The following is a 12,822-nucleotide window of genomic DNA, read 5'->3' as shown; positions in this document are numbered from 1 at the left end:
TTATAATAAGTAATTTGGCAATAGAGGAAATCTTCACTCCATAAAAGATATACCAGGAATAAAAATGGAATTCCAAAAGGAGATATAGGAAAAACTCACTTACTTTCTCTGTAGTTACAGTGAGAGAAGGAACCAAAGATGGTGAGGAATCTGATTGTTTCTTGTGTTTTTGTTTATGTTTATCCTTTTCTTTATATTTCTAAAAAGCATGAAAGCAAAATAGAATGCAACATCAGGTGTATGCAAAATGAAATTTTTGCCATTTAAATGTAAGTAAACATGAAGTGATTTTACAATGTTTGTGAGGTATATGAAGTGATGAACATTTTATTTTATGCAACACCCACATAAAGTAGTATCATTAATAAAGAAGGCAAAATTCTGTACTTCTAAATGTTGGCCCAAATGCATACTTATGTGAAGAATCGTTAAGAACAGGGGTCTACACATTTTCACTTAGCTTAAAAGACAGCCACTATTTGTCGCTGTGGCCCTCTTCCACACACACCCAGTCTTCTGACATGCACAGAGCACTTTGCAAGAGGAACAGAGAGGCCTAACCTTAACCCTATTCCATATGTCTCCAGGGCTTCAGAAAAGGCAAGAAGCATCATGAGTTGTTTTTGTCTCTTCCTCCTTTCCCAATGCCTGTTGAGTTATTGGAAAGGAAAAGCAGAGAGAAAAGTGTCACTTCTTGCCTTCACCTCAAAGTGCTCTGCACATCCAGAGGATGAAAGGGGAGGAGAGAATGGGTCTCCTTTTACTTCCAGCAGGGGTTTCAAGTTCAGTGTGAAGGGAGACAGACAGAACCCATCCTCCTCATACATTATCTACTCTTCACAGAGAACCCATGAGTGGGGTACATGTTACACAGTGGGTGTTCTCCATTGGCAAGGTCAGTTGTGGAACCCGGTGTAAGAATGGTTTTTAACTGTCTGTCTTTAAGTCTTATTGTATATTTACCTATTTTTAGCTTTTATACATCACCTTGAGCATTTTTTATTGGAAAGGCAACTAACAAAATGAGATCTAGAACTAAAATATCTAAAAACTACAGAATGCCGCAATTAATGAGATCTCAATCTTTTGTTATAAACCTGGATGAGATATTTGTCTATATTTTTATTTCAAAATAAAAAATTGTATCCTAAAATACATATTTAACCAGTAAGTTTTATCGTAAAACTTCAGCAGCTGCTACAACAAACAAAATGAAATCCAAGCCATTAAAACCTACTCCAGATATAAGGGAGAAAAGCATATTAATACATATGCACATTTTTAAAACCAACTATATTTGTTCTAACAAATTTAAATTTGCAGTTTATGTTCAGCTAAAGCAAATCTTGCAACTCTGTACATAACAAATGTATCTCAAAAAGACAGGAGTTAAACTGTTTAGCTTAATGATCTAAATTGGCCAAAATTTCTAACAGTTCAAGCAGAAATCTTAGTCTTTTTTTCCTGTGTATGACACAGTGACGCTTAATAAATTTCAAAATTAGTTTCATCAGTGATGGCAAGATGGCCATCACCAGATGTTAGAATTCCTATTTACTTTAATATTAATTTTCGTGAACTTCTAGAAAGAAACCATAAAATGAATTCAAATAGCAATCTGAAAAAGAAAATTTAATTCTCTCTCACTGAGCATAATGATTTATACTTTACAATGTAAAAGAGTTTTCAGACAAAATAGTCAGATGATCCACAAAAGTGAACTATTACAGTCCAATCCTCAAACCATTTTTCTAGAAAGTTTTGGCTATAAGCTATTCACTTATGCATAATTAAACCAGTTATATATACACATACAAATTTTGTTAAAGAGAAGGCACCAAATGCTCAGAAGAGAATAAAGGATATAGCCTAATAATAGGATGTCCTTTACCTATGAGGTGGCCCATGCCTTTCTTCTCTGCTGAATCTCTAAGCAGAGCTCTGCTGAAGCTCTCAGCAGAAGCTCTTTCATCTCCATTTTCTTCACTTTTATAATAGTCCATGTGGAACAACTCCACAAAGAAGAGCAGTCTTGCTACCGTCTCAAGAAGCACACTTTCCAGGTACTTCTCGCCCTGACTTCGTTGCTACATATTGTCTTCTGTAATTATACATTCCTAAAACTTTAACATAATTTTTAAAAAATTATTATAACTACTAACTATTAGTGCAGATAGTTAAGGGACTGGAAATGGGTTTCCAACCACACATTCCGTGTTTCCATCCACTCCGCCTCTCTCCCTTTTCTTCTCCAGGAGAAATTTCCCTTGCCCTATCCACCAAACCATGGTTAAGTGTTGCATCAGAATTTGTTCCTATTAGGAATATGCAGAATGTTTCACGACAGGCTGTTTTGAGTTTGAAACAGAATGCCCTTCTAATAAAGGACCTGTTTCAAGCTCAGAACAGAACCTGTTCTGATCGGAACATTTCAATGTTTTGAGCACCATTTTGGAGGGCTGTTTTTCCCTTGCTGATTGGTTTTATGCCACGTCTTCCAGCACTGTCTGGCTTGCAAGCTCCTTGCTTCTTGGTTGGCTTGTTATCATACAAATCAAGTGTTGCCATGGGCAACTGCCTCCATTGGCTAGAGGAGGGGCATGAGGGAAGCCAAAGGAGGGGTTTTTGAAATGTATTTAAGGGGGCTGGGTCTGGAGGCAGTGCCTTATAGTGTAACTCTCTTGAAAAGGATACATCAGGAGAAGGAAGGATCAGAGACTGCAGCACCACAGAGAGCAGACTGGTGGTGGGGGCCTGGGGACTGCCTGGCCCAGTGGGGAGAGCAACGGATAGTACCTGTCTCCTCCCCCCCCCCCAATTTTTGCAGTGGATTTTTTCCCTTCTGTGGGCTTTTTCTTCTTGTTGTAGTTATCCCCCAGTGGCTTTAATAACTGGGGTGCTGTGACTGTGTTTTCCCCACTTTTTGCAGCCTCTTCGCTACTGCTGTGAACCTGAATTGGAATTCATATTTTGTTTTTGTAGGCTGGTGTGTTCTGTGACTTCTGGCTGCTGCCCAGCCTACCAGGCTCTCTCTGTTTCCCTGGTGCATTTTTTGTTTGTTTTGTTTTTCCATTTTTTAATTTATTTATTAATTATTATTATTATTATTTGGATGGTGCCCACCTGCCCTACCCCCGGTTGTTGAGTCCCAGTGTCCACTTGGCCCAAGTGCCTCCTAGAGCAAGACCTGGTCAGACTCCAACAGAAGATGCTGGAAGGTAAGCCCCCACTAGTGTTCCCTCTAAATTTTTTTCATCAGTGAGCAGAATGAGTTTTGTTCTGGGTGGCAGTATCAAGGCAGTGTGCACACATGTGCATTATTATGTGCCATTGCCACTGAAGATACAACACAAACACACAACAGAAATATATAAGGAAAGAAGTGCATTTTAGAGTTCTATTTATAAAATTGGATTTTTACTTTCTTTCACTTCACATTTTAAGTATAATAAAAACAGGGCAGAATCTTAAACAAGGCAGATCTAAAAGCAAGGCAGAAATAGAAGAGAAACAGTTGTTTTTAGACAGTTTTAAACAGTTGTTTAAAATGCAACCTGCAGCTTTATTTAAAAGTGATAATGCTGGCTGGAAAAGGACTGGATCATCGGCAGCACTGCCATTGACTGGACTGAAAACATTCAGTTTTGTCAGTGTCATGGATTGAATGTTTGTCTGCCATGCAGCTATTAAAACCCAAAGGTTTTGGCCAAAAACCCCACAGGGAACATCCTATTAAGGAGGACCTACACAACCCCCATAATTCTCCTAGCTGGGTATGCTTTGCTAATTTAATCTCTGTAGTAAGAAAGCAGTTCAAAATCCTTTGTTAAACTATACTTTAACAAATAGTTATTAGAAGTGATAATACTTCAATATTCAAATTAGTATGGCAGAAATAAAGTATTATTACACTGCAGATTTTTGCTGACCCTGCTGTTCAAAATTTTCTCTCTCTTCTGTCTATTGTCCTTCCAGTATTTATATATTTTGTCAAGGTCTACTGTTCTACCACTTGAAATGTAAACTTTTATTCTCATCAGCATGTCCAAGTGCTTCTCCTTCAATCTGTTTCATGAGCTGGCTTGGTTGTTATTAATGAGGCTGAAGCCACACTCAGTCAGCATTTGAAGCCTGAAAGGTCGCACAGATATCCACCAGTTGAGAAATTACACTGTACTGTTAAGAATTTTGCAGAATGAAAATCACAACGTCCTGGAGATTTTTCAACCACTGTGCTTCACATTTCTGTGCAACTCTGAATTTATACTCATGGTATGAACTTCTCCCCCATCATGGTATTTTTGGCAGAGGAATGCACTTGACCAAGGTCTAAGATGTTTCTGTATTTGTCCACTAGCTTGCTAAAGTTCTCAGTGCCAAATTCATAATTGATTTGCTGTAGTGAAAGTGAGAAGGCAAATGCTTCCATTCCTTTAGTTCATTTTTTGGAAACCTTTTGGCCAGACGGTCACACAGTAGGGATATGAACTGTAGAATAGATCCACCACTAAATTGTTCTTTTCTTGTCTTTGATGCAATAAGATTTTTAACAGTGTTGCTCCAAAACACAGTTTCCCCCAAGATATTGTGCTCTTATCATGGATTTTTGCTCTTGCTAGCTATACAGCTTCCACAGTTGTTAGATAACTTTTCTGGAAAATTTTAGACGCTCAGCTAATTCATAAGAGCATAAGAACAGCCCTGCTGGATCAGACCCAAGGCCCATCTAATCCAGCATCCTGTTTCATACAGCGGCCCACCAGATGCCACTGGAAGCCTACAGGCAGGAGTTGAGGGCATGACTGTTGTTGCTCCCATGCAACTGGACTACAACAGTTCATAGAAGACGTTATTCAGTGCTGCAAAAGCGATATGATAAATGGGATCTGAGAGCTTTGCCAGGCAGTACTTTGCAAATGGGTCATTGTTTTCTGAGATTTCATGTTCAAAGTATATAAGAGAAGTCTCGTAACTAGGCATCAAATCATTTACAGCAAAGTGTCTGGAAAGCAGGGATGTGCACGTTGGGCTCGAATCCAGATACAAACTGATCTAGTCCAGTCCTGTTCCGGTCAAACCAGACCCGGACCAGTTCAACTGCCAGACCAGTTCACGGACCGGTTCTGGGGTCTACTCGTAAAGAAGAATACAGTAAGGATTCCCCTTTATGAGTAAAGGGCCGGGTGGGGGGAGCTTCCCTGCTGCTAAAGAGGATGAAAAGGGAGTCAGGATGACTTCCCATAAGCAGTGGCATCAGCATCGGGGGTGGCTTTGGCTCCCCCCCATCCCCACTGGCCTCCTCCAGAGTAGTATGGGTAGGCTGCAGTCCTATTCAGGCGAGTTTGGGCCTCCATGCGCACACAAAGGACATTTTAGTGAGGTCACTAAAATGACCTCACTTTAGTGCCCTCACTAAAATTGAACCAGGCTGGAGAAGGCCCAAATCAGTCTGCAGCTGGCCTGGGTTACTCTGGAGGAGGCTGACAGGAGGGGAGGAGGCTGACAGGAGGAGGCCGACGGGGAGCCACCCCCAACCTACAGACATCCCCAACACCGATGTTCCGTAAAATAATTACCCCGCCCAGACTCTCCTCTCACCCCCTTTAGCATTAGGGAAGCCTGCCTGGTCCTTTACTCATAAAGCAGAATTCTCATCAGAATTCTCATTCCCCTTTAAGAGTAGACCCCCAAACAGGTCTGAACCAGTCCGGTTCAAACCAGGGCCGGGCTGGTTCAAACTCAGACCAGCTCCCCCTTTTGGGAGGCTGGTGCAGTTCAAACCTGGACTACTCAAACCACCCCAGTTGGAGTTGAACCGGAGTTCAAACCAGACCTAACTATGGGAAACACCTATATCGGGCAGCAGTGATATAGGAAGATGCTGAAAGGCATCATCTCATACTGTGCGGGAGATAGCAATGGTAAACCCCTCCTGTATTCTACCAAAGACAACCACAGGGCTTTGTAGTCGCCAGGAGTCGACACCAACTCGACAGCACACTTCACCTTTAGGAAGACCCACAAGTCCCTGACATGACCTCTACATGCACAACAGCATCGATCGATTCAAAAAACTCAAAAGCATAATTTTTGCTGCACCAGCTCACTGATATCTGCTTATATGTTGCAATCATATCATTTGCACAGAGTTCATAGAGTAGTTCATCTGTACGGCAAGCAGAACATTGCCTATAAGAAGTCTAATTTCTTCTGGCTTTGAACGTTGTCTTTCCATCAGTTCCTGTTTCTTCTTTCCGTCAGCCTTGATTTGTGATAGCATGTATTTCAAGCTAGATGTATCAAAGTTCCTGCTCCTAAGGATATGTACAGCAAATTCATGACTTTTGGTTGATAAGGGGCTCTTCAGGTAGTCCAGCTTCTACCCCTCTTCCCATTTTTTGCCAGTAGAGAAATCACTGTATATTTTGGCTTCAACACATATTTTGCAAACCAAGCCTGTATCTGCATTGTTCTGGAATATTTCCCTGAGCTTTACATGAAGTTTGCCTTTATATTTGTGGAATTCTGTTTCTACTATTTCATCCAGCCCCTCTGCTTGGAACAAGAGTCGAGCATTTCTTAGGTTTTGGCATTTTGCTAGAAGATGCTGTTGGTTTGTGTTTATGCATGGCTGTCAAAAAGTTAATGTTATTTTAAAAAATTATGATCTTCAATTCCCCCACAGGAAAAGAAGAGGTCAATTTCAACATATTTGATTTTGTATTAGAAGCAGCTGGCCAGTTGCCTTTATTGGCCTTCTGTTTTAATTGCAACTAGCTGGCCTGGGTGCAGAGCATCTGTGCCTCTAGTTCTCCCTCATTTTCAGGCCCCGTCCCTAGTTCTCAGCCCCCTCCTTCTCAGCCCTCTCCCCTCCCCTCTTACCCCCTCCAATGTTTTTTCTCTCTGGCCAACCACTTTTTTCAGCCACCAGCCGCTTTCTCCCCACCCGTTGCTGCCGTCGCTTTTCCCCCACCACCACATTCGGCCCCCCCACCGCTTTCACTTTCTCTTCTCCCCCACTGCTGCTTTCGCTTTCTCCCCCCTCACACCGCCATCGCTGCTTTCTCTCCCCGCCCACCTGCCTGCCCACTGGCATTATGTTCCCCTCCACCGTCGCTTTCCTCTTCCCCTCCTCTCACTCATGAACTCTCGTAAGAGCTGCATAGGATTAGGGATGGGTACGTCTAAGAGAATTATATAGAGAGATATACTATAGCAGCACACATGGCCTCCATTCATGCACAGCAGCCATTTGCTTGGTCAGCAACCATATGTGTGCTGCTATCGTGCTGGCGCTGCACAAGGGGTGCTGGGAGCATGCTGCAGCAGCAGGAAGCTGCGGCAAACAGCAGAAGAGCAGGTACCGACCTGATATCCTTCCTTTTAAAGGTGCCCCAGCTGAGCTTCGAATCTGTGCACAAATCGTGATTCGTGCACATCCCTATTCACTTGTTCACCATCTCCCCAGCATTTTCATTTATAGAAGAGTCCCTTCCCTTCCTTGAAGGTTCGCTTTCTTAGAGGAAATTCTGGCAATAAGAGGAAAGAGGGAAATGGAGTGAGGCGAGCAGAATGTGCTGAGGAACAGAGAGCAGAAAAGAGAGGGAAAAGGATGGCTCCAGTGGGCTCCAGTCCAGGGGATGGGGTCGGGGCTGAGCCTCACCTCAAGTGGCAAAGAGAGTCTGCCGCCACCCATCTTTTATATTTACAACAACACTGTGAAGTAAGTTGGGGTGAAATAACTGGTCCAACCTCATCCATTGAGTTTCCTGGCTCAGTCTGCTCTCAAACTAAAGACCAAAGCAGGACTCTAAGTAGGATTACCAGTAACTATGGTTTTGCTTGTTTGGAAATTGCAGTAAACCGGTTATCACTAGCTAGAAAAGCAAAAAGGTAAAAAGACAAGAACAACACACGAGCCTGTGGGACGCTCCAAACTGCAAAACCTTAAGTTTAATTCTCTTTAAAAATGATTTCTGAATCAGGCCGCAGTCTAGGCTCAAAATCTTCTAGAAACATAAGCCATGTTATTTTGTTGTATAAAAAACAAGAATCCTATAGTATCTTCAACTAGCATATTTTTGTTGCTTAAGTTTTCATAACTACCTCATCATATGTAGATTACAGTGATGCAAGTTCAAAATTACCAAAAAAAAAAGAATAAACCTCCCTGGATTATAATCTGAAGCAGAAAAGTCATGACCTTCTGACCAGACAGTTGCAGTAAAATGCACTTGCCATAGTAACAAAGCTATGGAATGGAACCAGAATGCCAAGGGTAAACCAAACAATCAACGGGGGCTTATCAATTAGCAGTCTCCAGCTCTCCCTACACAACATGCGGTACTATCCCCCCCTCAGAGAAGCTACAGTTAACAATAGTTCCAGCTGCTGTTTACCAATCAAGATGGGTATGATATAATTTGTAGGTGATGCCTTCCATCCTCTGGCAGCCTTGTAGTTTGCCACTCATCTGAAGTAAGTAGCAACTTCATCCAGGTGAAGCCCCTGAATTGCAAACACCAGAACCTCCTGACAGAGCTAGGTATAGCATTCCCTAACACAGCTCAGCCATAGGACACTAACATTAATCCCTACACAAACAACTTAAGACAGAGAAGGAAGACAGGCTGCTACTAGGCTGAGCACAGTGTGCCTTTTTATACTCCCATCTTGACGGCATCCAAAAAACAAAACAGAAAATAAAACAAAAAAGGAGGGCTACACACCCCTAGTATGGTAATCAGTACAGCTACACATTTTAGTTCTTGTGTCCAATGGGAAGCAGCAGCAAGTCATTTTTTCTTGCAATTTTCTTCGCACTTAGGGATAAGTTAAATACCAAAGTTACTATTCCTACTGTTTCCCTTTAATGCGGGGTGGGGGGAGAACATAGCAATGAAGGTAGGAAGCAGAGGGAAGATGAGGAGAGCCTCTGGCTACCACACATTCGCCAATTGGTTGCAAGGCTGCTCTACAGAGATGTGACTACTGAAATACTGTATACCCCAAACAAGAAGCAAGTAGTAGGGTGTACTGACCCACACATTCTACAAAGTCAAATTCTGAGCACATACACACAAGATCTTTAATTTTGATTACAGATTATTTTGGAATGGCTCCTGATTCCACATTATCATTCCTAACACCAGCTGAAATAACCTCAACCATGTGTTTGTAGAAGGGAGGGAAGAATCACTCTTTTAGCACATTTTACTTTGAACATAGTTCTAACCAGTTGTTCTAGTAATAACTAATCTGCCTACTTTCCTTTCACTGTCCCTACATCTGTGCTAAATTTGGTCCAAATTGGTTAGGCAGCCCATAAGTTAGCCCACTTGTGCCTCAAACATTCATGCATTTGCCATTTGGGGTGGATGACATCATCACAAACTATGTGTTTGAGGTGTCCCTATGTGTCCCTACAACCGTACCAAATTTGGTTCAAATCGGTTCCCACTTGCACCTCAGATGTACACATGTCCACCATCTTGAATCAGAGTGGATGATATCATTACAAAATATGCCCTTGAGCCATCCCTATGCGTCCCTATACCTGTAGCAAATTTGGTTCAAATTGGTTAAGCGGTTCACAAGTTAGCCCTGTGGTTTCCAAACAATTTATTGTGGCTGGAGATGATGGGAGCTGTAGTTCAGCAACATCTGTAGGCTCCCAGTTTGGGAACCACTGAGTTAGCCCAATAGTGCCTCAAATGTCCACATGTCTGCCATCTTGAATTGGGGAGGATGACATCATCACAAACCATACCGTTGAGGTGTTCCTGTGTGTCACTCACTACAACTGTACCAAACTTAGTTCAAATTGGTCAGGCGGTCCACAAGTTAGCCTTTTGTACCTCAAATGTTCATGTTTCTGCCATCTTGGATTGGGGTGGATGATATCATTAAAAACTACACCACTGAGGTGTCCTATGTGTCACTCGTTAAAACTGTACCAAATTTGGTTCAAATCAAGAAGGTCCACAAGGTAGCCCACTTGCGCCTCAAATGTTTACATGTCTGCCATCTTGAATTCGGGTGGAGGACATCATCAAAAACTATGTCATTGAGGTGTCTCTATCTGTCCCTACAACTGTGCTTAATTTGGTTCATATTGGTCCAGGTATTGCGAAGTTAATAGAGGGAACACACACACGGAATGCCGAGTGATCTCATAAGCCCACTGGAAAGTAGGCTAAAAATATACATTAGACGTACATAAAGCGAAGAATGCATACTACACAGTCAAAGTAAACATCACTAAGTTTAGCCAGATATAAGCCTGAGTGCAATGAACAAACATAATAAAACCTCCAAACAGTCACAGTCCAGCCAGTATAGGACAGGAACTGTAGCTCAGAAGTAGAGCAAATGCTTTGTGTGCATGAAGTCCCAGGTTCAATCTCAGAAATCTCCAAGTAGAGCAAAAAAGGCCTCTGTCAAACCCCAGAGAACCACTGACATTCACTGCAGAAAATGCTGAGCAATACTGCTTATACTCCGTATAAGGTAGCTTCATATTTTCATAAATGATAACAAATGCATTATCAGCTGAGAAAAACACTGTAGCATACAGAAAGAGACTTTTGCAGGATCACTGTCATAGCAAAACATAGTAAAAGATCTAATCTGAGGATTTTATTTTATCTTCACCTTATACAAAGTAAGTTCCAGATGCCTCATGTTCCCAATAGGAAAAGACACATGGCTCATAATCAAAAAGGACAAAGTGCTGTTCTATAGTTTGTCCTTTAATGAAGGCTGCTATCAAATTCAGTCTATATATCTTTCCAGAATACAGTATCCTATAATCCTACAGGTAGGGATGGGTCCGGACCGGTCCGGAGGCCATTCTAAAGGCGTCCAGACTGTCCAGACCGGTCCGGACCTGGCCGGTTCGGTTCGGGTGGGGTGGGTTCCTTTAAGGGCAGGGGAGGGTTTACTTACCCCTCCCGCCGCTTTCCCCCCTCCAGCGTGGTATTCCTTGTAGTAATTGGGGCAGCAGGATACCTCCCTGCCGCCCCTTCTCCCTCTTTAGTGCAAAAGGCTGGACGGAGCCTTTTGCACACGCCGCGCGCGAGCTTCGCGTCTCCCCGACCCTCTGGATGCCTGCAGACGCGTCCTGCTGCCAGAACGAGAGTGCGCAGCGTACACTGCCAGCCTTCTTCAATGTGCACACTCAATGTGAGGAGTTTTTCCTTGTAAATAAATGGCCTTTCTTTCCGCCTCTCCTGGCGCTCTCTTTGAAGGAGTCCTTTTTTCTGGCAGCGAAAGGTCCGTCTAAGGGTTAAACTGAGAGAGGCGAGATTGCTAGAGGGGCCCCTTTGGGGCGACCTTACCGGCCCCTCCTCTGTCAGCTTCTCTTCTTCCTTCTGAGACGGATGAGTGCAAAGGGCGGGTGGGTGGCCGAAGAGCCCCGAGTGGGGGCCAAGAGGGAGGCGATGCAAGGGAGGGGAGCGTGGAGGGGCCAGGCGGAGAACAAAGGCAAGGTGGCGGCAGAAGTGGGGCAATCACATGTGATCTCCTAATTCCTCCAGGCTGGGAAGGCTGCAAGAAGTAGTGTGTGATTTCGTCTACCAAGGATGGTGTTTTGTTTTCTGTTTTGTTTAATTTTATCACTGTATTAGAGGTTTTAGATGTTGTAAAATAAATACTGGTATCAGTTTAGCTAGATTCGATATTTCTAGCCTCCCTGAGATTCTTTCTCTCTTTGAAAGAGCAGCATATACATTTCCTAAATAGAATTGAGTTGATTGTTGTCATTTTGGGCAACTGAGCGATCGTGGGGTATGTGTGTCTGCTGCGACACCCCCAAGAAGGGGCTTGTTCGCCCCGCTCTGCGAAGCCCTCAAAGATCCTGACAAGAGATCCCAAGAAAGCGTCTCCTCTGAAAATGGATGCACTGAATACAATCAGAATCTGGTTTCTTTCTCCGTTTTGGGATGAAGGAGGCTGGATGGGGCTTTTAGGAACTGATGGGGAAAGAGGTCAATGAGTCAGTCGGGGAGACACGAAGCTGCGCGTGACGTGCGCGTGCGCAAAAGGCTCCGTCCAGCCTTTTGCACTAAAGAGGGAGAAGGGGCGGCAGGGAGGTATTCTGCCGCCCCAATTACTACAAGGAATACGCGCGCTGGAGGAGGGAAAGCAGCGGGAGGGGTAAGTAAACCCTCCCCCGCCCTTAAAGGAACCCACCCCACAGTGCCGGACCGCAGCTCTGCGGTTCCATGCACACCCCTACTTACAGGTTGCTTAAGTCTTGAGGGCAAACTGTGTGTTTTACTGCCTGAAAGGGTCCCATAAACCCTCAAAAGGCCACCTTACTACACCAATGCAATCCTGTTTGCTTGCTTCCAATTTCCTTTCCAACCCAGTAGAATTTAATGCCAATTAACTAAGCAGAAATTTTAACCATCATCTTTGGTCTGGAAAAACCTGCAATGGATTATTATTATCAAACTTAAAAGAAGAAGACAGCGACAGTAGCAGTAAGATTATATTTTGTTTCCATTTACAGTGTATAGCATATTTGTGTTCAAATAAAAGAAGTATGCATCCCACCACATGCTGGTCTCTCCTTGTTTATTCCCATCTGTGCGGCTAGCAGGCAGAGTAGTCTTGTATATGGCAATTTGAAGATAGGGGAAATAAGAGTCAAGTAACTAAGCAAATACAATTTATTTTGTGTTTTTTCAAGGTTTTCTTTCTGAGGCCATAAGAAAGATCTATTTCAAATAACAGAGCCCACAAAATATTGCAAGTCTTATTAGAGCCACAGCATTTTAAGAGTTCTCTTGAAATTTAGAAATGGCATTTCAATATTTT

General features: G+C 43.0%; 1 protein-coding gene across 9 annotated transcripts in view; it reads right to left on the bottom strand.

The window, feature by feature from the left end:
• Positions 1-12,822, bottom strand: part of MLLT10 (MLLT10 histone lysine methyltransferase DOT1L cofactor) — a 191,269-nt gene that overhangs the window by 101,733 nt on the left and 76,714 nt on the right. For 7 of the 9 annotated variants that reach the window (XM_053263412.1, XM_053263416.1, XM_053263415.1 and 4 more), the window contains one exon: positions 104-199. The exons of the other annotated variants lie outside the window; for them this stretch is intronic. In XM_053263412.1, the coding sequence (XP_053119387.1) occupies positions 104-199 (96 nt within the window). The remainder of the gene's footprint in view (positions 1-103; positions 200-12,822) is intronic. 9 annotated transcript variants of the gene reach the window in all.

This window comes from Hemicordylus capensis, chromosome 6, assembly GCF_027244095.1.
Source record: "Hemicordylus capensis ecotype Gifberg chromosome 6, rHemCap1.1.pri, whole genome shotgun sequence".
Taxonomy (NCBI): domain Eukaryota; kingdom Metazoa; phylum Chordata; class Lepidosauria; order Squamata; family Cordylidae; genus Hemicordylus; species Hemicordylus capensis.
Note: the sequence above shows the minus strand (reverse complement) of the source record. Positions and strands in the feature narration are given on the sequence as shown.